The sequence below is a fragment of the Epinephelus moara genome, chromosome 9 (assembly GCF_006386435.1).
Source record: "Epinephelus moara isolate mb chromosome 9, YSFRI_EMoa_1.0, whole genome shotgun sequence".
Taxonomy (NCBI): domain Eukaryota; kingdom Metazoa; phylum Chordata; class Actinopteri; order Perciformes; family Serranidae; genus Epinephelus; species Epinephelus moara.
Window position 1 is genome coordinate 33,767,984 of NC_065514.1, and position 26,062 is coordinate 33,794,045.

The 26,062-nt window shown below is 40.7% G+C and overlaps 1 protein-coding gene across 1 annotated transcript; it reads right to left on the reverse strand.

The window, feature by feature from the left end:
- Positions 1-1,016: 1,016 nt before the first annotated feature.
- On the reverse strand, positions 1,017-24,631 carry dqx1 (DEAQ box RNA-dependent ATPase 1). The gene is made up of 12 exons (XM_050052400.1): positions 24,302-24,631; positions 19,617-20,007; positions 14,516-14,709; positions 12,459-12,912; positions 8,932-9,237; positions 7,770-7,869; positions 7,152-7,310; positions 5,185-5,376; positions 4,844-4,969; positions 4,307-4,497; positions 2,917-3,107; positions 1,017-2,048 (listed from the first exon to the last, which is right to left on the reverse strand). The coding sequence occupies exons 2-12, from the start codon at positions 19,956-19,958 to the stop codon at positions 1,841-1,843; spliced, it is 2,463 nt and encodes an 820-aa protein (XP_049908357.1). The 5' UTR covers positions 19,959-20,007; positions 24,302-24,631; the 3' UTR covers positions 1,017-1,840.
- Positions 24,632-26,062: the final 1,431 nt, after the last annotated feature.

Here is a 26,062-nt window from a genome sequence, read left to right on the forward strand (position 1 = left end):
AATAAGCAATGATGTCACCTGTATATGTGCTTCAGTGTGGCCCAAGACATTTGAGTGTAGGCTACACAGTGCTGAAAGAGTGCGGCCATATGCAGCCCAGACCATCTCAAAATATGGTCTGAGCGATTGGATCTCAAGAAGCACTGGGGACACATTGGATGTATTCACACATGTATTTAGAACTGTTTACTTTTGATCTGATCACCTAAGATGCATGTTAATAACCATGGGTTGAAAACTATGTGGAATGTGAAAAGGGTCTCACACTGTTTTGGTTTTCTAGCCTCGAAACTTGTGCTCTTATCAACAGTCCACACACGACGTGCCCAGCACCAAACAGCACACAGACACAGTAATCAAACATACTGGAGCATTTAGCAGCTATAGAGGCAGATATTTGTCTCAGTTGAGACCAAGTCAATGTTGTGGATATGTCAGTGTTGTATTTACAGCTTGTTCTGCTACTTACTACTACTACTACTACTACTACAGTAAATGTTAAATGTTATAGACTCAGACTGCATGGCTAACTTTTTATTTTACTTTTTATGTACACCAAACAAGAAAGTTTCTGGCATGGGTCAAAAAACAGTGTGGAAAAGAGCATTGCTTTAATGCTGGCACTGTTTGTGCTGTTAGCACTGTTAGCAGCTAGCCACAGTCTTGGTCACTTCCATGTAGAGAACCTTGTGTAGACAACCTCTGAATCAGAGATTGGCTCTGAATATCTTATAGAGCTCCTTTAAAGGCAATAAATGTATGTCTCATTATTTCTGTATGCCCTGTTTTAACTACAATGTAAGAGCAGTCAAGAGAGAAGAACAAACAGTGAAGAGCAGATAACAACACACACAAAGGAAGCTAATATTAGCCTAGTTTTCTGCTATATTAATGCTTTGAATGTTGTCTAGAGCTCCTTAAATACGGGACACCTCTAACTGTAACAGACATTGAGGCAGAGAAAATGAAGCTACTTGAGGCAGCTGTATGGTAAAAAAAAAATCACTCATCTGAGATATTTCAAACATGGAAAACCACAATTTTATTTGAAGTATTTAAGTACTGTATTGACAGAAGTATCCTATTAGATAGGACCATAAGAATCCACGTAACACAAGGACTTTTTATCATTGACACAAAATTGGAGAGAAAAAGGCAGAATCTAAGCAGGAAACCCAAACATTATACAAACAGTATCAAAAAGTTGAAAATAGAAGCTCTGTGCATCACCGCTGCAGCATCAGGTCACAGTGAGCCCTGAGATGGGCTTCTGCATAGAGGTCAAAGGTCAAGCACTGACAGTGTCTCTGCTCACTGCAGTAGTGCATATTACTTTTAGCTGAAATCTTATTAACAGAAATGACACTTAAAGGGTTTGACATATTATTTCATCCACTTTTCCTTATTTGTGTTGTGCTACAATTTAAAATGGATGATTTTGTGCCACAGCACATACACCCCACAGTGAGAAAGTAATAACAGACTATTATTAGTCTAGTTTTGCAGAATTACAGAAACAGAATTGCAGAAATCCCTCATTAAATAAAAACATATTCTAAATAACATTTTAAATTAGGTCAATACAAAGCACAACAAGGAGAAAATGAAGAGGTTTGAATATTTTCCAAAGCCACTGCATGATGTATAAGACACATTAACAATACATTACTGTACATACGTTTTCCAGTAAAAGTCCATTTGAAATCACACATCAAATTGATTTAACCTCAAATGAGATTCCAGACTAATTCATACAAAGTACCAGATCTCAGATCAAACAATAAAGTGACAGCTGTGTGTTTAGTGTTGTCTCCTGAGATGCTCCGTCTCTTCTTCCGTCTCATTGGACAACACAGAGCTCAGTGTTGGACTGATTGAGAGTGTCTCCCATCCCATCTGCATCTCTGTGAGTCCTGCTGTGCTCATCTGACACTCTGTCCTGCTCGTATGAAGGGGGCCCCAGGCTTTGCCTAAGCTCCATGAGCAGCTCTTTGCCATCACTTGATGGCAGGTTTCCCAGGTAGTACTGAGGGGCCAACTCCACAAGCCTACATCAGGGAGGAGAGAATGGATTATATAGGCCTTTTAGAGACATCAAAATATCATCAGAGGCTGCAATGTTCAATATAGGAACACTTGAAAATGCCTCCGCACACCAGTCAACTTTCTCTTACAGATTACATCCATGTCTGTGAAAACATGGATACTTCACACACATCTTCCACTTGACAGCACAGAAGGTCATACAATCAGCACAGTTTCAAGGTGGACACCCAAGTTTAAAGTCACCAATTAAGTATCTGACCAAATGTCTCCCCTTCTGTTCCTGAGATATGACACTGAATAATGGCCAGAGAAGTGTTTTAAAGTGTGAAGTTGACCATTGACCTTTTGGATATAAAATGTCAGCACTTCATTATTTAATCATATTAGACATTTTTGTGAAGTTTTGTCATAATTAGGATATGAATTCTTGAGTTATAGCCAAAAACATATTTTGTGAGATCACCTTGACCTTAACCTTTGACCTTTGAGCACAAAATTCTAATCAGTTTATTCTTCAGTCCAGTCCAAGTGAAAGTTTGTGTCAAATTTGAAGAAATTCCCTTACAGTGTTCTTGAGATATTGTGTTCACAAGGATGGGACGTACATAGATATGAATGGACAACCTAAAAACATAATGCATCCAGCCCCGGCTATCACCAGGACAGAGGCATAAAAACATTTATTGGCTTCTCTGGAGCCAGGATGTGATTAGCTTAGCTTGGCTTGGCTTAGCTTAGCTTAGCTTAGCTTAGCATAAAGACTGAAAGCAGGGGGAAATAGCTAGCCTGGCTCTATTCATTGCTGTTGATTTTACACAGCAAAATTTTACACAGTAACTTCCACATTCACAGTCTCACAGTGTGACTCACATTTGAGGGTGGACTTCAGAAGCGATGCAGATGCAGTTATCGCAGGAGATGGTGAATTCATGGTACAGGACCCAGCTGGGAGGTTTGGGACACGGCTGCCGACACAGGTAGGAAGAGAAGCGATGCAGGTGAGCCACATGGCGATGAGTTAGGAGGAGGTAGTTACCTGAGCCGTCCACATCATGAGCCACCTGGAGAGGGTAACAACAACACTGATCATCAACAACAGAGTAAGCAACTGTGGGAGGATGTGTGAAGGATTGTGAGGTGAAAGAAGAATGTGATGAAGCAAACCAGTAAACACTATGAGTGTGTGATATGGAGGGTTAGACCAACACAAAAACAGTGGTTTTCTAATAATAGGTTCCACATTACAAAAGATAAGAATCACATATTTATTGAGGAACTTATCAGTAAATTGGTTCTTAAGGCCCTGACACACCAAGCTGACGGTTGACCTTCAGTCAGCTTTGGGCTGTCGGTGAGCATCCGTTGCCCTAGTCAGTGTGCTGTCCCACACCACCAGCCCCTGTTGGCTTTTTTTTTTGGCATCGGTGACAGCAGAGCCTGTCAGTGAATGAAATCACTGTGATTGGCAGTTCAGCTCAGCACACGAGAAGAGAAATGAAAGTGAGGAAAGTAAACACAGAGCTTAAGTCAAGAGGCGGTGAGCCCAAAATAAAATTGTTATATATGGTAAGATTATTTTTCTTTAGCCATTGAGCTCTTTAGCACAAATGTTCCCTGATGGTTTGTGTTTCTGTTCACTGGCACATGGTAAATATGCTCTGTTAATGTGCTAACTGGCTAACTAGTGTCCGATTTCCCTTTTTGAATGACGATTACAGACTACCACCTTCTACAGGTATGGAGAGTTTTTTCCTGTCACGCAGCTGCAGAATATACATGCTGGTTGGCCGTCGGCTGTAATTTTTGAGACATCAAGTTCATGAGAATGAGACAGATGCACGGTCAAAGTGACCTTAACCTTTGACCACCAAAATCTAATTCGATCATTTTTGACTGCAAGGGAACGTTTGAAGAAATTCCCTCAAGCTGTTCTCCAGATGTGTTCACAAAAATTAGAAGAATGCAAGGTCACAGTGACCTTGACCTTCGACCCTTGACCACCAATAAATGCTCAGTTCATTGTTGAGTCAAACTGAATGTTTGTGCTAAATTTGAAAAATAAAACCGTCAAGGAGTTCTAGAGATATCTCATTCACAAGAATGGGATGGACAGACGGACAGAAAACATAATGCCGCTGCCTACAGCTGTCACCTGTGCAGAGGCATAAAAATATAATATAGAATTAATTATCGCGAAAAAATTAAGGGAGGCAACTGATTACATTTCTATCACTGAGTTTGAAGAAAACAGGGTGTTTACTTTGAGGAAGAAGCCTGAGATGAGAGCACGCTTTATGTTTGTGCAGTTGTCTTGACATCCAAAAGCAGGAGGAGAAACAGGAAGCTCAATCCGCTGCATCACCTCCAACAGCTCCGTCCTGATCACCACAGCTAATCGTAAGGAGGCGTGGCTGAGGAAGTTTGTCGTGCACCACGCCTCATCCTGGTTATCTGCAATTACCACACACACACTATTTAATAATTCACAGATTTATATTTCATGTCACTAAAACCTCAATAGTCATTAGAATAGACATTACTGCTGGGTTCCCACTGTGGTTATTATGCTACAGTTTCTATTACATTCCATATCCAAATTGAAAACACTGTATTACTTCATGTGTTGCTAATGCTGAAACACATTCCAATGTTAGTTAACCATTAATGGGAGCATCCAATACTGTCTGTCCAGGGCTGATGTAACAAATGGCCTTACTTTGCCGTTCTAGACTCCTTGATCAGTGGGAACCCTGTAACCAACAAAGAATTTATGTGATGAGGGTTGAACTGTACGTACGCTCTATAAAGGCCTTATATATATTGATGAGAGTCATATGGTCTCCCTCTGCATGCATCAGAGGTCTCCAGTGTGTAATAGCTGCCTCCTCTCTGCTGGGTTCTGCTGTCACAAAGCAGGACGGAGCTGACACAAGACAAAGATCAGATGAGACGTTAATTTTACAGTAAACAAGTACATATGAAAATGTAATGTATGCATACTATCAACATTGATTAATAAATGCTGTTATGCACTATTTTCGCAGCTATAACCTTTCATTGTGCCATGGGCATTGTATGAAGTTATTGTGCCCTTTTTAATGTTTACCAAACCGTAAAATGAGTCACGTTTGTTATTACCTGTGAGCATGGCGGCAATAGTGAGCAGCTCATCCACACAGTCGTACTCGCAGGCAGCAATCAGGGCTTTAGCCAGCGGAGGCTCCAGTGGCAGTTCTGACATGATGATGCCCACCTCTGACAGATTACCATCATCATCTAAGGCTGCCAAGTAGTCCAGGTCCTCAAGGGCCTGCATTAGAGCCTCTGGGGCTGGGAATGACAGAGACATGGTGGAAAAATAAACATAGAGGAGAGAGGGAGAACTTACACTTGGAAAAACTGATACTGATACAACTGATACAACACCAGAGCTAGAACATCCTTGTGGCAATCTGAATATGATCCCTCACAGCCTTAACAAACCTGTTCCACCTGGAGGCTTTCACAACTAAAACTACAGCTTCAATTTCCTGGCCCCCATGTACAGCTCAGAACATCCCAGTGCTCTGTATCCAGAGGTGACTGCAAGTAGTTTTTAACTCTACTTTTGGTTACCAGGCATTGCAGATCTTCACAGGCCCAAAGTTTTGGACCAGATCCAAAACAGAACAATGGAAGACCTTGCTGACCTGATGTGCATGAATGAAAAAGTAACTGTACAGCAGACTGAAAAGCAGTGTCACTGCCAGCTCTGGCTGAAAGTTTTTATTCTGTTGCAAACTGCCAAGTGCAGTTGGGTGTGGTCTGAGATGTGAAATGTGCTCCAGCGCCTGTAACCAACCCCAATAATGATGTCATAATGTCCTGGAGTACACCTTTACATTGCTTCAGCAAGGTGAGAAGTTATATCACTGGAGGTCAGCAAAAACAAGACTATTAGGTGGTGTTAAGTTACTTTTTCATTTTCGAAAAAAACAAAAAAAACAAAAAACAAACCGACACAATCTGTAACACAGTCAGACCCATTACAAGTAGGCCTGATAAGAAACAGATCTGATCCAAAATGTCGTTGACCTTAAAAGATGTAACATAATCACAGCTGATAGTGGATCCACTCTAATCACCTTGGATTTAACATATTCAGGGCATGTCCACTGCAGTAGCTTAGCTCAGGTGACCCTGAACCTTTTGAGAAACTCAGATGAGAAGCTACTGTCATTACTGTCTGTCCTGCATCTCTCTCTGTCTCTGTCTCTCTTTCTGTCTTATTCTGTCATACATATTACTGTTAATTTATTATGTTGATCTGTTCTGTACAACATCTATTGCACGTCTGTCCGTCCTGGAAGAGGGATCCCTCCTCAGTTGCTCTTCCTGAGGTTTCTACTGTTTTTTTCCTCTGTTAAGGGTTTTTTGGGGGGAGTTTTTCCTTATCCGCTGTGAGGGTCCTAAGGACAGAGGGATGTCGTATGCTGTAAAGCCCTGTGAGGCAAATTGTGATTTGTGATATTGGACTTTATAAATAAAATTGATTGATTGATTGATTGAGATGTAAACCTGTGTCTCACCCAGAGGAACTATGAACTACATTAAGGTGATTCTTGTGGAATGGTTCCAGGTGTAAAACCAGTCCCTTCTGCAGGGGCAGTGCTGATAGTTCAAGGAACAGGGCAGAGTTTGCAGGGTCACGTATTGGTCAAACACAGACCCACTGACACATTTACAAAACTACATTATTTACAGTATTCATTAATGTTAAGAACAAACTGCTTCTCAACCAGCTTAAAAAGAGAGTGATAAAGAAAGTGTTTGAACAAGCAGTAGAGATCAAAGTCTATCCACCGTTTTGCAACAGTAGTGATGAAGTAAGCCGTGGCCGGAGTCAGTGATGTAAGCACAACCTTAACCGACTGATCAGCAAAAGAGATTCTTAGTTCTGTTACCTGAAGCCTGCTATTATCGAAACAATGGTGAGCCCAGAGGGTTAAAACTTTTCTAAGTCTGTTAATCACTGTAGCTTCTTATCGACTCAGTCATATTCTGTGATGTATCACAGTCTTAAATTCTAAATACTTTTCAAAGTAGTTGATAAGTATTTGATGTACCCGGTCTGTCCAGGAACTTGCACTGTCCCATGTCAGCAATATCAAGCCTCTTAAGCATCAGCACCAAGTGGCTGAGGTTTTCCTCCATCACCCCTGGACAATGAGCTTCCTCCATTCCATCCTCATACAGAGACTGGGGGTAAAGACGGAGACATAGTCCTGGAAACCGACAAAGACAACACACGCAGTAAATAGTCATGATACAGTAAATTACTGTGATTAAACAATTTGATTTATGACAAAAAATCCATCTTTTTCACTGATTATCACTTTGTTTCAATAATGTCACTAATAACTAAAACAGTTTGATGTGATACAGGAACTGGATTGTAAAATAGGTATTATCTGCCTTTAATGAACATGTAGTGACATAGATTATTCTTACACGCTTGAAGCTGGGTATACAGAAAGTGCAAAGCCAAAGTCTAAATTAGTAAGCGGGCAAGTATTGCTGTTTAGCACAGAGTCTGATCCTCCTGCTAAAAGTCACTAAAGTCAGACGTTTTCAAATCCTACACATCCAGATGGAGTTTCAAGTGACATGTTAGGGCTTAGGAAATGTTCACATCGAACAACATCAGCCGGTAGACAGGACAGCAACAATGACCTTTGACCCACCTGGAAGATGGCTGTTCACCCTTTGAGTTCTCATGTCAGCCTGGTGTTTGCTGATCGTCCTCACCATCTGTGAGTTAGCTCGTATTTGTGGATTGTAAACCTGTGGCAGAATATGGGCAAAGACGTCAGGAATGGAGTGATTTTTTTTTTACACGTCAGCCTCAACATGCTGATTTTGTTGAAGTCATAACTCTTTCTCCCCCGCAGTAAGGCACAATGAAAATGTTTACATTTTTGCATTCAGCTGATTTAGATTTTACCCACAGCACCTTCCACTGAGCACAACATTAGAACAATCTTAAGTTTGAATTAGAATAACTACCTCAGGGTTGTACGCCTACACCAACCAGTCAACTTGCAGTTTACATCCATCTCTGAAACAATGTCTCAAATATGGATGGATACAAATTCTAAAACATGGATGTTTCACACACATCCTCTCCCTGGCAGCACAAAAGATCTATACAATTAGTTTCAAGATGGATACCCAAGGTTAGAGTCACCAATTCGATGGCAGCAGCTAAGTCTGTAGGGACTTGGCTCGGGAACCAGAGTGTTGCCGGTTCAAGTCCCTATACGGACTGGGCAGCTGGAGAGGTGCAAGTTGACTGTCGAAGTGCCCTTGAGCAGAGCACCAAACCCCCAAACTGCTCTAGGGGTGGCATATTACAGCTAACCCTGCCCTACCCACCTGCCTTGTGTGGATTGACAAATAACGAAAAAAGCCAACTTTTGACCTTCACTTCTTCTTCACTTCTTCGTTTTATCCTATTAGACATTTGTGTGAAGTTTTGTCATAGTTAGCAGATTAATTCTTGAGATGTGGCCAAAAACACTTTTTGTGAGGTCAGTGGCCTTTGACCATGAAATTCTAATCAGCTCGTCCTTAAGTCCATGTGGATGTCTGTGCCTGATGTATGAAATTCCCTCAATGCATTCTTGAAATACTGCATTCACAAGAATGGGATGGACAGACAGACAACCCGAAAACATAATACCTCTGGCCACAGCTATCACTGAGGCGGAGCCATAATTATATAAGCAACCAATAATCATAGAAAATCAATACAACTGAAGCATAAGAGACATAGATAAGTGAGATTATTTCGTGTTAAACTGTAATGTAATCATGACATTTTGTCATGTCTGAAAACAAACTCACAGTTTTGAGTTGAAGGCCTGTGTCTATGACATAGCGAATAGCTGGCAGGGAGAAGGAAGCCTCTGCGAGGGTATCAGAGAGGATAACCTTCCTTTTGACCCCCGGCCCTCCTGCTCCCAGCACTGGGTCATCCACGCTCTCAGAGCTGTCATTCTGCCTCAGTGTAGAAGCTTCAGGGTTAGATTCGTAGACCCGCTGGGCCAGTCCACCCAGTCCAGAATGGAGGGGGAGGATCCTGAGAGGACCAAGCTGAGGACTCAGAGCTACACACTCCTTCTCCAGCAGGACCACACACTCTTCTATTTCCTACACAGAAGAGGGGAGAGAGAATGAAGCCTCAGTTTCAATCTACTATTTTATATATCTGATGAAAGGCAATCCTGAGAGGTGTTTCTCTGTGCTTTTGTTTGTCATGTCAGTACACTGTGTGTGTGTGCTTTACTGAGGATTAACCTGAACAGATCAGTATCATCAGAGAGGATTTTGACTTACAAATCTAGCCTCAGCTCACACAGGCACACACGATAGGCTCTGAGTTAAATGAAACCAGGACTGACAGCGAGTCGAGGAGCAGAGGGTGTGGTGATGTTGACATAAAGGGAGGTCAATGTGCATGAAAGAGTTTAATATTCTGCTGGTCAATATGTACAGTCAGTTTTGTACACGGACAGAGAACACATGACAGACACAAGGTGTCTGCGTATTGTATACAGTGTGTGTGTGTGTGTGTGTGTGTGTGTGTGCGTGCGCGTGTGCAAGAGAGAAAGAGAGAGAGAGAGAGAGAGAGAGAGAGAGAGAGAGAGAGAGAGAGAGAGAGAGAGAGAGAGAGAGAGAGACAGAGACAGAGAGAGAGAGAGAGAGAGAGAGAGAGAGAGAGACCTGTAACAGAGGCCTCTCAGGTTGAGGTGTCCTTATTTCACTCCTCACCAAGACAAAGGTGGTGAAACTTTACAGGACACCACACATACACACTGGTATAACCAGTTTTCCTTTTCTTCAAAATACAAAAAGTCGTCAAAAGGAACTTGATACACTTTCTACCTATAAAGAGCAGTATCTCTTATTATTGCTGCAATTCTGTCTTTACCAATGTTGTTTAGTTTTACTTTAAAAATCAGTCCTGCCCCTCTTCATTTTTTGTTACATTTTGGCACACTGAGGTCTTAACTACTGAAAAACGGCATGCCGACAACAACACCCCTTTATCCTGTTAGAACAATATTCACAACTTGGATTACTATTCATAAAAAAACCCTTTTTGATTCTTTTGATTTGTGGACCCTCGTGGACTAAAGAAATATAAGTAACTTACTGGGTCATTGAGGAATGGACACATATTCTGACTTTGTGACAGCTTTAGAGGTTGGGAGTCACCACTTTTTTTGTCCCTCATGTTAACCATGCGAGTAAATCTGAACTAATTTTTCTGTGGTGTTCATGGTTTCAGTAAAGTGAACTGAACGAATCGTGAAGAATCTAATCAAGCTAATGATGTGCAGCATGTCATTTCCGACAAAAGTTTAAACATTCATATTTGTATGTGCAATCTATACAGCTATTTAACGTTAGCTCAAGTGATAAGCCAACAACCTGGTTTTGTACATCCAAAAGACTTCTATAAAAATAAACTGCATGGCAACCAGTCCAGGCTTCTAATTGAGGCAGGTGTTTATTTGTCAAAATGTGTTGCAACACCAAGCAAGTGAAAGGGACTAGGTGTTTACTTGGGACTAGGCTTCCCATTGAAGTTTTTTGGTATTTATGGTCTGTATTGTTTCATCATAGCCACTCAACACATTTGAATTCTGTAATTGTTTCTCTATTAAGCAGTTTTCATTTGTACTGGCAGAGTCCTCCATTCCTGTCGGGGATTCAACGTACATACCCATGCACAAGGGATTCACAGGAAATGATGCATGCACAGTGAATGATGTGGAGGACAACAGCTGGTGCATGCACACATTTTACTTAATGTGGAAGACAACAGCTAGTGGCAGGCAGAGCTGCATCAGTACAGGCCTGTCTTCTTCTTCAGTCTTTTTTATAATCCTTCCAAGCATGCTTTCAATGGAAGTGATGTAGACAAATTCCACAGTCCTTGTTCTGTCTAATACATATATTCTTAAGTTCGTCTGAAGATAATCTGAGGCTTCAGCAGTCTGAGCTAGATGAATCAAGTGTAAATTGTCCAAAGTTACATTTCCTTCTTTGTATTACTCCCTGACTGTGGATTTTGTCCCCCATCATGTACATTGGAAGTGCATCGGGAAGAGAGTTTTCAGGGCCAGTGTAAACAGGAAGAACGATTATGGGATATAAAGGAATGTCAGTACTGTTTTAAGACAGACTTAAAGAAATGGATACTGTGTTCAGAGACTGTTCCCCAGTCATTTCAGAAATAGTTTCTCACCTGTCTTATTGGACATTATAACATCACTTCATTCATTCATTCATCTTCTAACCGCTTCATCCTCTTGAGGGTCGCGGGGGGGCTGGAGCCTACATCACTTCACATGACCTGCAATTCTGATGTAGTTACTGTACAAAAATGAGCTCATGGCCTAGTTCTAGGTGTGTTTCTAACCTTAATGCACAACACACACGTCTAGGGTTACAACTAGGGCTGTCAGCGTTAACACGTTAATCGCGATGCCATTAAGGTCTACACATGTTATTTTTAAAAACTGCATTAATCACATGATGCTGTTTCATCCCTTCAACACGCCATAGTCAAGTTGCCGCAGCGGCTCTCTGCTTCCTGCTGCCACAGTGATGGAAAATAAGACACCACAGTGCTTTTGAATGACTCTTACCACTTTAAAAAACTCCCAGATGGCTCAGTTGACAAGTCAAAAGTAATATGCACCTTGTGTCACACAGAAATAAAATATCACCAAAGTACTTTGGGTTTGAGCTACCACCTATGAGCTAAGCTCACAAGTGCAACTAATCAGACTGATGTCAGCGGGCAACCACATCGCCAAAGATGGCAAAGCACTAATTTGGAGTGAGGGAAGCACCACAGACCTGTAGATGAAACTAAATCGAGGAAGTTAACTACAGCGCTTGCTAAATGGGTGGAAACTGACTGCAGACCGATTCAAAAATTTGACAATCATTTGACAACCCTAGTTACAACTAATTATCATTTTCAATACCTATTACGCTGCAAATTGGGTACTCTGGCTTTCTCCTACAGTCTCAAGACATGCAGGTTAGATTAACTAGTGACTCTCGATTGTCCATGGGTGTGACTGTGAGCGTGAATGGTTGTCTGTCACTATGTGTCAGCCCTGTGATAGCTGGGTGACCTGACCAGCTGGAATAGGCTTTACCCAACCCCTAACAGGATAAGCAGTTACGTAAAATGAATGAATCTGTAATATACTGCCATTCATTCATTCATTTAAATGTATTTATGTGGGCTTGTTTTATCCTCCTAGAATTTTGTACTACTATGAGATGTGTGTGTATATATATATATATATATATATATATATATGTATATATATAATATAAGATTGTACCTGTGCACTGGCCAAAAACACCATCACATCTCCTTCCTCTCCCCTTCTGTGCAGATCCAGCACCATGTGACAGGCAGCAGCCGCTGGGCCCTTCCCAGATGGAAGCTCCCGATACAGTGTCTCCACCCTGTTAAACTCAACAGTGTTCTTGTCCCCCTCTACCTCACGCCCCTCCTCTTGATCTCTAGTAGGGAGGTCAGTGAGCCCGCTGTCCAGGGAGAGGTGAGGGACTGATGGTCCCAGGAAGGAGGAGAGGCGAGGTGCCAGAGTCGGGTGAGTGAGGAGAACTACCCGGAAGTTGTCTGGCCTCTGCCGGCAGACGTCACACAGTAAGCCCAGCAGGACATCAGTGGGCACAGTACGCTCCTGGAGCTCGTCCAACACAACAACACCATACTGATGCAGCAGAGGGTCTGACATAATTTCCTCTAACAGGAGGGTGTCACTGACAAACCTGGGGAGAGGGAAAGGAAAGAGGAGATGAGGAAAGAGCCAGTATCCTTTAAACAAAGAGTGATTTAAAGCCAGACAGCTGTCTTTAAATCTCAGTGGCTCAAACCTCACAAAAAATACTATCAATGGCCAGGAGCTCTGTCAAAACATCTTTTGACACATAACCATGTGACAAAGTGACATGCTAAATGGCTGAAGACACCTTTATGGATGTACATTTATTTTTATTATCATTCAAGAGTGCAGGAAAGGACACAGAGATCCATTTTCAGTGAATAAACTGCCGGAACACTTTTACTGCCACCTTACAAAGCAAACTGAGAGAAAAGAGAACAAAGAATCAAGGTGTGGCTATAAACAAGACAGACCACACAACATGAATAATGAAATCCAATGAAGCCCTCTATATTACCTCTTGGGAGGAGAAGACAATTACACATGATACAGTTCAGCATTGTGCATGGGAAATTGAGCAATGAATGACACATTTCATGGATTTCCCTACAGTATGGGAGAACACATTTTGATATCAGAATAAAAAAACTGTGTCTTGGCATGTTGCCTGTTAATTGTGGAGTTTTAAAAGCTCATCAATCATATTATTTTGATGTAGTTTAGTTTCAGGGGGCTTACTGAACAACATTATACAAATGAATACCTCAAAAAAGTCTTATGACCGACTGTAATTTTTTTTTATAAAGCATGCTCAGAAATTAATGTATTTGCTTTCTTGCTGTGGCTTAAGGCTGATTTATAGTTGTACATGGGCTCTGCACAGAGCCTACGCAGTTGTGAACATTTAAACATGTGCAGTGGTGTGTCTGTTTCTTTCAGCAGTTACACCTCAAAAACACCAGTTGGCGGTGGTGTTTCTGTGACGTTCTATAAGATTTAATTCAAAACACACCTAAAAACAACAACCATACAACATGACTAAATAGTAAGAATATCAAACACACACACACACAATTTGGCTTCATAATAACTCGCAAGGTTCACAGGCAAAACAATTGTCTTGTACTAGACATGTTTTACCACAAATACAACATGCTAATGTTATTAGAATTAGTCTATGACATTTTACATTGCATAAATTAGCCTAGTGGCTAAGCGGACTTTCCTCTACTCATATGAAGCCAGGGTAAATCCTCACAGAACTTAAAATTATATTTTATAGGGGCTTTATTTATTTTTTGTTTCTTACCCGTGAAACAAAATAAAATTTCAGCTTTGATTCCACTTTACTTACAAATTACTTCTTAAGCTTACAAAAATTTACAGGAGGTCTGTGTCGCGGCGACATGTAGATACATTTCTGGGGAGGTGCAAGGCAGCCTGTGGTGTTGCAATCTCACCCTCTAAGGGTAAAACCATTTAAAAGTTAAAAGCGATGTTATCATGTCACAAAATAGACACTTCTCTTCAATATTAAAATTTCTGCACTGCTCTGTTACCTCTCCTGTGAATGATTCAAGGGAAAAAGCAGATTTCCATTTTGTTGTTGGGAGCTGTAACAGTGCAACTGAAAATGAGAGACCAGTGACCAGTACTGGGGACGGTAATAACATGACATTGTGAAATGTGAAGTATACATGCATCCTAACCTGAGCAGGGTGTCAGGTGTACAGCTGTCATCATGAGACACTCTGTAGCCCACCTCCAGACCCAGGCTGAGGTCCATCTCATCAGCCACGCGTAGGGCCAGACTTGCCGCTGTCACCGAATAGGGCTGGGAACAACACACCAGGCCCTGAGAGAATTCATAAGACAAAGCATACTCCACACACCACTGTGGCACCTGCAGTAAGAACAGGAGGAAGAGAAGAAGAAAGACAGAGGAGGCTGTAATATAGTATTTGGGACATGAGTGATTTCACATAGTATTACTAAGTTTTTCAGATACACACACACTTAAAAAATAAGTTACATATGTGGTGCAAACACTTACTGAACATAAAGATAAAGCACTTTCCCAGCAGATGTCTCAGATATGTCTTACTTCTCATTATGCTCAGCTTTCACTGGCGACTTGAAGTATAACAGCCAGCCCACATTATTCTGGCACCCATGTTAACACACTATAGCAGCCACACTGCCTGCATGAGCAGCGTGACTAAGGTGCAACACAGCATGGCACAACACAGCACGCGCAGCGGCTCATGTAGAAATTTGGAGTCTTGCCTATGTTTTTTCCGTGACACGTGCAGTTCACAGCAAAATAGACAGTGAAAATAATCTGTTGATAGTATATTGATACATAAAAGCTACACTGCACCTTCCACCACAGATTCAGTGTCTGTATGTGTAGAATATGTCACAGACATGAAAAAAATAATGTTTATTTTTAACTCAAAACTTCTTGCTTGGGTTTCATGTCAAAAGCCCTTTACAAAGGGCTATAGATAATAATATATTATATGTAAATATTATTAAAGGCAGTCTCAATGTAGATAATGGCACAGCAGCAACACTGTCTGTGTGGACCCCACAGGCCTGCAAGCCGCAGCAGTGCAGCAGGGTAACCATCCTGCACAGGTACAGTTGGGCAGTGAGGCCTGGGCATAAGGTCAGAGTGTGGACTCATTCACAGTCAAAAAAATATTGGTCAGAGGGGCTTGTTAAATCTCACAGCAATCTTAAAATCAGGACTCTAAACCATGACTACAATTTATGTTATAGCTGAATCAAATCATCTTTGAGCCACTTGGGAGCAGAAATGCAATATCTCCACATTAACCACAGAAATAAAATAATGAGCTAAAACGAGCTAAACCTCTGTCATGCCTTTAAATCCAAAAAAACAGAAATCTTGCAGCTATAATACCTAGAGGAAAATGAACCCTATCATACAACATATTAAGGCAATAAATTAAGTGTGCTTCTATGTTAAAAATAATGCGCAATCTAAAAAACATCTTAAAGAAGATTCAAACAGGTTGCGTGATGCAGACTGGATCCACAACTATCAGCTATTTGTTCCATGCTTTTATGCACTTGGCTAACAGTCCTGTAGGTGTGCACATGTTCCAGTAATAACAAGCAACTGAAGTGCCATCCATGGAACAAAAAAAACAGGGCCCTACTCTGGACCTTGAATAAATATTTAATCAAAGCCTGCATTAGATCTAATGATGAGGACATTGACAGACACAGGCTGAATTCTCCAACACCAAACAAACAAACGAAGGAAGACGATCACTCTGTGGAAGCTAATGGGGATTAAAATGGTTTTTGACTTACATAATTTCTGTATTTGCAGCGTGTTTGCTGTTAATATACTTGTTTTGCAGCTCCTTTCTGTGTTTGTTTTGGATGTGTATATAATTATGCTACACTATTATTATGGGCCCTAGTGCACGCTTTTGTGCACATATTATCTCGTCACATGATCAAACAGAGACTCAACAATGGACAACATCAACATATATATTACATATATATTACCAGGCAATCATCATTGCATCTGTATATGACAAAAAATACCAAAGAAAATAATAAATTATTTATTTAACTCAACCCTTTATAGTTAATTTTTTTTTTTTTAGTTAATGTAGAATAAGCATAGTATTTTGTTATCGATGCTACTGACTATTTTACAAAAAAGAAAAAAAAAAACATGACAGAAATGGGTTTGCCTTTTTTAAGAGCATATATAGCAAATTGCAGTTCCTCTTTAGAACTATTTCTAAGCTGGCAATCACTAATAAGGGTCCATTCTCCACCCAACACATTGTTGGAGGGCCCACTCTCTCTATGGATGCCCCCACTTCACAGGCCCCAGTGCAACTGCACTGCCTGCACTATCTATATTTAAGCCCCTGTGTGGCATCCTTTCGAAAACCGCAGCACGTTTCTTCTAATGCAAATAGTTTGGGCTGCTGTAGCACCTTTGCCCTCATTGGCCATCATAGTCCCATCATATCTGTTCTAAAATATTGAATTTGAAGAACATTTTGAGCAAGATATCAGTTGTTCTTATTCAACGCTAAGTGGAAGTAAAGATAGCAGAAATGACTGACATTACATGCGGCCAACAGTAACAAGTGCAAAGGTCTAAGTGACAGTGCCCCAACAACAGCTGTCATAAATATGAGTGCCACCAGAGTGATAAAGATGCAGCAGGTAAAAATACTAAAGGATCAAGTGTTTTTTTTCCTTATAAGACCAACAGCAGCCGCATTAAGTGTGCAGATAAAGAAGGTGCTGGAAAGAAGAGCCCTGCGCGTTTCTTGATGAAATGAGTGTTCAGGTTACAGCAGACAGTGTAACTCTACTTTGGTGGTTTAATGCTGTCATTCATTAGCCTGAGGGAGGTGGAGCTGAGAAGCAGGTGTAATGATAACCAGGTCATTGTACAAAATGACACATCTACTATAAAGAGAGCAGTGTATGGGATCAGAAAGTGTTTGCAGTATAATGTTCAAAGCATCAGCCTGGTCTTTAATTATAAAACACATGGAAATATATTAGTACATACAAATGTATATGCAAAATCATACTATTACACTATTCGAGTAAAATCATTATTGCGATACTCAACAACAATATCGCATATCATGTATCACATGATTTCCTTATATCATGCAACCCTAATGTTGGCCTGCATTTATAATGACATTAACATAAGACCAGTGACCATTGTCTTGGACACTGGAATCTAACCACTTGTGCTGGTTACTGTCACATTATTCTCCCTTTCTTTTTTGCAGAAATAGGTTTGGTTATAATCACATAAAAATAATTCTCTAAGATCTCTTCAACGGAGGGCAGTTTCTTTCTTTTAAACAGTTTCAGAAGGACTTTAATGTCCCCCAGTCAGGTTTCTTTAACTATTTACAGATATGTAGTTAGGTCAAAACACGCTTTCCTTTAATAAATCCACAGGATACGTGGATTGATGAACGCTTGAACATGGATTTAACTTGCTGTGGTCTGGTGTCTGCATTATATGACATTATTCAAAAGATCGCGTCACATAATCATATAATCATTCAGCAAGGCAGAAGGGGGGTAAGCCAGGAACCACTATATCAGATACTTGTTGGCAGGCTGCAATCTCATTGGTACACTCATCGTCAATGTGTATAAGACACAGGGTGTTGCAATTTAAGGTTCTGCATAGGCTGCATCTATCTAGGCTGGCCAAACTCTACCCTGGTTTACACCCAAACTGAATCAGAAGCAGTCGGGACCCGACTAGTCTCAGTCACATGTTTTGGCTATGTCCCAAATTGAGCCCATTCTGGACAGGTATATTAAATACGCTCTCATATATGTGTAATACGGACATCCACCCTAACACTTTGACTGCATTGTTTGGTGTAGTCCCACAGATGAGATCTGTCACACCTTGACATCTGATACTCCTTAGCTGGAAGATGGTCAGACCACCATCTCACAGACATTGGGTGAAAGAGATCATGTCCCATCTCAAAGTTGAACATCTTAAATACACTGCCCCAGGTTCCAAGTACTATAAGGTCTGGCAACCTTTTTTGTCGTGCGTTGGGACTAAATTTCCCTTTGCTAGCACAATGTAGCCCCCCATCCCCCTTATGTATGTGCTTATCCCTTAATGGGCACAGTTAGTATTTGTGCCTTTTTTGTTTTTTTAATTCCCCTCTATTTAGTTATTTGAATTTTTTTCCATATGCATTTAAGCTGTAACACCATGCCAAATTAGGGTTGGGCGATATGGACAAACTTTCAAAGCCCCGTATTTTCAGGCTGAATGGTGATACACGATATATATCCCGGTATTTTCTATGAAGTGGGCTACGTGTTCAGTTGCAGGCTAATCTACGGCTAAAGTCCCCTGTTATTTTTTCTGCATGTGTTTTTCCACAGCAGGGCAGGTAAAAGAAGTTTACCTGTTGGAGGTGAGCTGTTTGCAGAGGTGCAGTAAGAGCCTGTTGTCTGCAGCTCTTCATCAACATCTCACTGTGGTTGTTTCTGCTTTTACTCTTCTTCCCTGCCTTGTTATTAGACTTGTCTTAATTGAAGAAAAGTCACTAATAAAGTTTTGCTAATTTGGTAATAAAATTATTTTAATTCCTATAGAGTTTCTGTATTTGCAGCGTATTTTTTAAATCACATATACAGTATGGTGTCAAATTACTGAATGTGTTTCTTAATGAATGTGCTTGTGTTTTATTTCTAAAATGCAAAGTACTGTGTGTGTTGTGAAAGTGGCAAAGACATTGGCTGTCTTCATTTGCTTGTGTTTTCTTGAGTTGCAGTGCACTGACCTCAAATTGTGCAGAACCTAAAATAGAGTCAGATGATCAGAAGTTGTCTGAAAACAATTAATTTTACACTGTATGTAAAGATCTTGTAAACACGTAGCTGTTTTTGTTAATAGACGATGCATTTAAGATGTTTGCTTTATTGTGTTGCATGAAAAATGGTTAATCTTAGTAAAGTAAGGTATTGAATAAGGTACTTTTCTGTATCAGTACAGAAATTGGTTCTTGGCATTAGTATATGAAATGTTAACTAATTACCCAGCCCTCTCAAAGAGTGTTATGGAAATGTTTAATCAAAAACATGGGTAAGTGTTACTGTTGAGATCATCTTTTCTTTGTTGTGTGTGCATCTTCAACAAACACTGTCAATTTAAGGATATAAAAAGGTTTGCGTTTAGAATTTGACAAATCCAGGTGATTACGTACACAACATGTTATTTCCCTGTTGGGTCCTGGTTACCTGGGTGCTTTTTCCAGCTCCATTAGGTGCGCTGAGCAGCACCATGTTGTGGCTCTCCAGATGCTCCAGTAAACTCTGCCTGAGCCTCCATATGGGAAACTGCCGCCTCTCTTCCAGCAGGGCGTAGTAGCGCGAAGAAAAGGGCAAACCATCATAAGGGTTCACTTCTAGGTCTCCCATCCCTTCCTCCTCCCCTCCTCCATTTCCTCCATCACCTTCATCATCTAAATCCCCAGACAGGAGGGAAGACATGGACAGGGAGTCCAGGCCAGCTGAGGGCCGCATCTGGGACCCAGGGGAAAAGGAAGTAGCAGAGGGCTTTGCTGGTGGTGATGACATCATCAGCAAGGGGTTGGGTGAGGGGCTGGTTCACAGAGAGGCCTAAGATTACCTGGAGAGGCAAAAACGATAATGACTGATCACATGAAGCAAAGGAAGGAGTAAGGACACGTCATGTTGGACATACAGTATGTTAACACATGTTGTTACTGAATGTTGAGCAAGATTTCTGCGTGAAATGATTTTGAAGCTTTTCATATTCAGCTGACAGTACAGAGGAGGAGCTACATCAAACAGCAACAGCTAAGAAGAAAAAGCAAGGATATGTTGTGTTTCAGGTACCACAAGCATTAATGTAAAGTGGATCTCAGGGGCCACATTACTTCCTGTCTCTACTAGATATTTTCTCCGTTCTCTCACACAGGCCCTTCATAGAAACCGGTAGCATGTTTGGTATTTAACTGTGGAATGCTTGTCTCCACCCAGATGCCACATGCCACAGGGTGTGTGTGTGTGTGTGTGTGTGTGTGTTGGACAGCTGCAATAGGCATGATCTGGGGAAGAAGGAGCCCTACAGTCACCTTACTGGTGCGCTCCTTAATCCATGTTTGGGAGGAGAAAGAAAATCAGATGAAAACAGAGGTACATGCTTCATACACTGCTCAAAAAATTAAGGCAACACTTAAATCTCACATCAAATCTTGATGAGCAAATTATTCAAATTGAAAATCTTTACAGATATACATTGTTTAATTTGCTGAGAACAAAATGATGATATCAACAACGGTTGATAAAAACGTATTTTTCAAAGCAAGGTATTGAAAAAGTGTTGTTGATATCTGTAACAAAATCTGTGTATCAGCATCTTCCACCTTCTAACCACACCCATCCCTTATAATACGAGTTGTCATGAGAGTCAGCACTGAGCCATTGTACTTTGGAAACCAGGAAGCTGAAAAGCAGTGAAGCATGCGGAATTAAGTTGCACTGACAGTGTGAATAGCAGAGTATTAAACTGATCATATCTGGGTAAAACAAATAACATTAAATAGCAGGCAAACAGCGGCAGATTATCAGACAGTTCTGCAAGCTGCTCCCTCTTAGCAATGTACAGACACATCTCAGCAGTCATTCAGCGAGATACCAGCAGCAGGGTGATATTCAAATGAACCTCAGCTTAGACTCACAACAGTGAATGTTGCTTCCCTGCTTTACAGAAGCCTCATTAGCCAAATGTCAATAAAAAAGACCTGCTCTACAAAACATGTTATGCAGAGCATGTTTTGAATTTATAAAGGGCACTGGGAAAATAATAAACTCATATCATACTAGTAACTATGGTACAATATGACCCCTACTGGCTAGTGACTACATGCTGTACATAGTGTTGTGCATCGTGCTGTGCAGGGTACATGCTGCACATAGTGAACAAACAACTAATCTATATATGCACAGTGTGTTTACAACATATGGGGACTTGTCCTTTAATCATGGCTCAGTGAAAGGTTAGGTTGTGTAAGCAGGTTGTCTTCATGGACCTCTCTGTATCTCTTATGTCTTCAGGCTCCCCTTGCTGAGAGCACATCCTCAGCATATGACCACCATGTGTCACTCTAAGGATAGTATTAGCTAGGTGATGAACTTTAACGGGTTTCCATGTCTTCTCCCCAGAACAGCTTACAATGATTCTCTATAAAGGCCTGACTGATAGAGTGTAGGGCTGCAAATAAGTATTCAGTTCATCATTGATTTATGTGTTGATTATTTTCTCATATAATGAATTATTTAAACAAAAATATAGACAACTGCCCAGTACAATTTTCCAGAGTTAAAGTGGACCTATTCAAACAGCTTGTCAACTAACACTCCAAAACCCAAAGATATTCAAATTATTATTATAGAAGACCAAGAGAATCAGCAAAGCAAGTATTCATCTTTGATAGTAACCTTGGGTGGTATCAATTTTTTCATGCCTTTATACCTTCCAGAAATGTCACTGGGGTATACTATGTATGATGGTATTTGTGTAAAGAAAAAAAAATGACATTAGAGAGAATTTATTTATTGCGTTAGTCCAACAAAAAACGAACGTTTAGAATACATGTTAACATGTTAGTCCAACTGTAAAGTGTACAGCACGTACGAAATGTACAGAGCTGTAAAGCCGTCCACCACGGTACCAGTTTGCCGCTAGCTAACAATAGCTAACTTGTTTGTCGATTGTTTGGTCTGTGATGTAATAGGTCAACTGGGAAAAGGTCCAGTACCAACAAGCTGAAAGGGGGCATTTCTCCACCTATCATAGAGGAGTTGGACATACTTCTAGACAAGTCTTAGCTTATCTATGTATGGCCCATAAAACAATAAATAGATAGGAAATATGTGCCATTCTTACTGGAAAACCCAATGACATTTGTTGCTGTAACAGATACTGACATATCAGTGGGCTGAACAGAGATGATTTGTTGAATAAAATCATGTAGGTAATAAACTGCTTTTGTAGTAGGAATAGGTCATCTCAATACTCAAGACTCAATACTCCCAAACAGGAGTAGAGACATCTGGTGGCGCGTGCTGTGCACCGCAACACATCACCTAAATGCAGCATCTCTATATCAGTTTAATAGAAAGAAGACTGTCTGTATTTTTGACAGTATTGAAAATCATACTTTCGGGCTTTCCAAATACCCCGGTATACCTTGATACCGACTATGCCTGTTCAAGAAGCTGGAACCAGAGAATATTTGGTATTTGTGCTTAACAAACGTCATGAATTGATTTGTTCCTGAATAACTTGTAAAGTGCTGCAGAGATGGCAATCATTTTAGGAGGTTCACCAACCCTGAGGTCATAAAGATAAACTATAAAGGCTCCTATAATCTGCCTCCCTACAGTACAGGACCCTTTAGTCTACTTCCCAAGTTTGACTCAATGGCAAGCCCTTGGAAGAGACATGCTTCTCAAGTTGTCCTATTTCATAGATAGAGCCCACTGTTTTCCTGTTGTCAATCAATGCCTCCATTCATCCATCCATTTTCATCCGCGTATCCAGGGCCAGGTCACAGGGGCAGCAAGCTGAGCAAAGTACTCCAGACATTCCTCTTCCCAGCTCCTCCCAGGAGATCCTGAGACATTCTCAGGTCAGATGGGATATATAATCCCCCCAGGGTGTTCTAGGTCTGCCCTGAAGCCTCCTACCAGGTGGAGGTGCCCAGAACACCTCTTAGAGGAGGCACCCAGGAGGCATCCTGATCAGATGGCTGAACCATCTCAACAGGCCACTTTCGATGTGAAGGAGAAGCGGCTCTACCCAGAGCTCTCTCCAGATGTCTGAGCTCTTCACCCTATCTCTAAGGCTGAGCCCAGCCACCCTATGGTGAAAACTCATATTGGCTGCTTGTATCTGCAATCTCATTCTTTGCAGCAACCCATTGTTTCCTGCACAGAACTATGACCTCAGACTCAGAGGTGCTGACTCTCATCCCAACTCTCATCCCGACTTTACACTCAGCTGCAAACCGGCCCAGTGCATGTGGGAGGTCATGGTGTGATGAAGCCAACAGAATCACATCATCTGCAAAGAGCTGAGATGCAATTCTGAGGTCCCCAAGACGGACCCCTTCATCCCCCAAGCTGCACCTTGAGGTCCTGTCAGTGAATATCAGGTGCAGCTGGGGGGAGGAAGGGGGTTTCCCACTGAAAACATGTTTGACTTTGTGCTGAGTATGCGGACACAGCTCTCAACAGTTCAGTTGATCAGGTGTATGCAGCATTTCTGACAGGTTTTATGACAGTGTTGTTCAGTCTGTCTGCTTTGCATCAGACTGAAAGCTTTATTGTATGAAGTAAAACTGATGTTGACAAACTGATGTTGACAAAGTCTTTCTCTGGTGAAATAATTTGCAGTTGGAAAAAATGTAATAAACTGCAATATAACACAATATATTTTATCTCAATACTCAGCGCATCGCATTGTCACCCCTGTAAATCACCCATGGGTGGAGCCATAATTTGTAGATGTAGAAGTTAACTAACTAGAGACAAACAATGCTATGAAAGCTAATAGGTGGCTGTTTATTTTTTCTCATGTTTTTTTTTTTGTTAAAGGCAGAGGGTTTTATTATTGCGAGAGCAAATTTTAACAGATGAGTATATGGGCCAGAATAAGGTGTCTCCAGGCTAATATGGACAGTTGTCTTTCAAGAGAGGACACATAAGCTCGCTAGTCCCTTTCTTTCATCGTAACAACCAGGTACTCTCTCTTCATTTCTTACCTCTGAGTGCCATTTAAATTCTGCCAAGAGCGACGCGTCAGCTGACAGTCACACAGCCGTAAATAAAACAACACTGAAACACACAGAAATGACCGAGTAACGCCGCAGATAAAACGTGGCACCGTGTCTTACCTGTGAAACATATCAGCAGAAAGGTGAAGAAACCCAACAGAAACAAACAGTCCGCCTTCAGTCCACTGTTGTTGTGTCACTTCACCCCTGTCCTGTGTCCACCGTGGCACACAAACCACCTTCACATACCGGGGAACGGCTGGATAAAAACCAGGAAAGGCGAAAAATGGGCGACAGCCGTTCACAGTCTCTCTCTGTGAATCCCTACCGACCCTAGTTATTTCCTGACAGCTGCCAATAATAATAAAAGACGAAGGTGTTGGCTGGTTGCTCTAGCTAGCGGCAGCCATGTTTGGCTGTCAAACCTCATGCTGCATTCATGTGACCTCGGAAAACACGGTTAGTGGATGTTGTTTTCTTTTCACCTCGAACATGTATTAAAACCTTCTTTTTATTTTTTCATTACACCTGTGTATTTATTTATCAATTTATTTTGCGTAACTCATTAGTTTGTTTAACATTTGTTTGTACTGATACAAAATACCTAAAAATATCCTTACAACACCTTACGTTTATTCAATCAATTACAATCTAAGTAAAATGTAAGCCATAGGTTGCTATGATATTCAGTTAATTACTGTGCATGCATCTTGGATATGTTGCTGCACATGCATCAAGCTCAACTAGTCAGCACAAACAGCAACCTTCAGTCTGATGTAATAATGTCTAAGGATCCCTGTATGAGCTATGGCGCCACCCCAAGGCTAGACCCTAGACCTATGTATCATATAAAACAGGCCTATTAAAATGAAGTATGTACATCAGTAATATGAATTAATATATCGTAGGATAATATTTTGTGCAATGCATCATTTGACTGAAATCATACCATTAAGTTCTAAGTTCTAATGGTAATTTGATAAATTAAACTCCAACCTTGCAGATAATATTAGTTAACAATTAACACAGTCTCAGCATTGTGAAAGTCCATTAAATCAGTTGGCCAACTTTTGTCAAAATTGTTCAATACTTCCATAGACCTGCTTTTTATGCACTGTTATCACTGCACTTTTTTACAGTATAATTTACACATACACAGTGGTGTAATGTAACAAAGTAATAATACTTAGTTACAGTACTTATTGTTTGGGAGTATCTGTATTTTACTTGCATTTTTATTTTTCTGTCAACTTTCACTTTTACTCCACTACATTTCCTGAATAAAATATTTTACTCCAATACATTTCCCCTCTGCACCTTAGTTACTTACTACAAAATAGGGAAGGAAGGAGGGAGGGAGGAAGGAAGGGAGGGATGGATGAATGGTACAGTGGGAGAGAAAGAAAAATTGGATTTTGTTCTTTAAATCCTTTAAGTTGTAAAAAAAAAAAAAAAAAAAAACCCATTATTTTTCTTCAAGTGTAATACACACCATTTTTATGGTGATGTACATCTTACAAAGAAATAAACTTCAGAATTCTCAGAATTCTGACCACTTGCTTTTTTTATTAGCAACATTTACTTGTACTTTTACTTTCAATACTAAGTACACTTAATTTTATAAAGTTACTTTTGATACCCAAGTACAGTTAATATATCAGATACTTTAAAGGACAACTTCGGTATTTTTCAACCTGGGCCCTATTTCCCCATGTGTATGTGTGCGTATGATTCATGGGTACAACTCATTCTAAAATTGGTTCAGTATTGAGGGAGGTGGATGCAACCAAAATGCGAAAAAACACGCACTTCATACACACATACTCACTTACAGTACCCAGCGGGGCAGCCCTCCCCCTCTCTGCTCCAACACTGACTGAC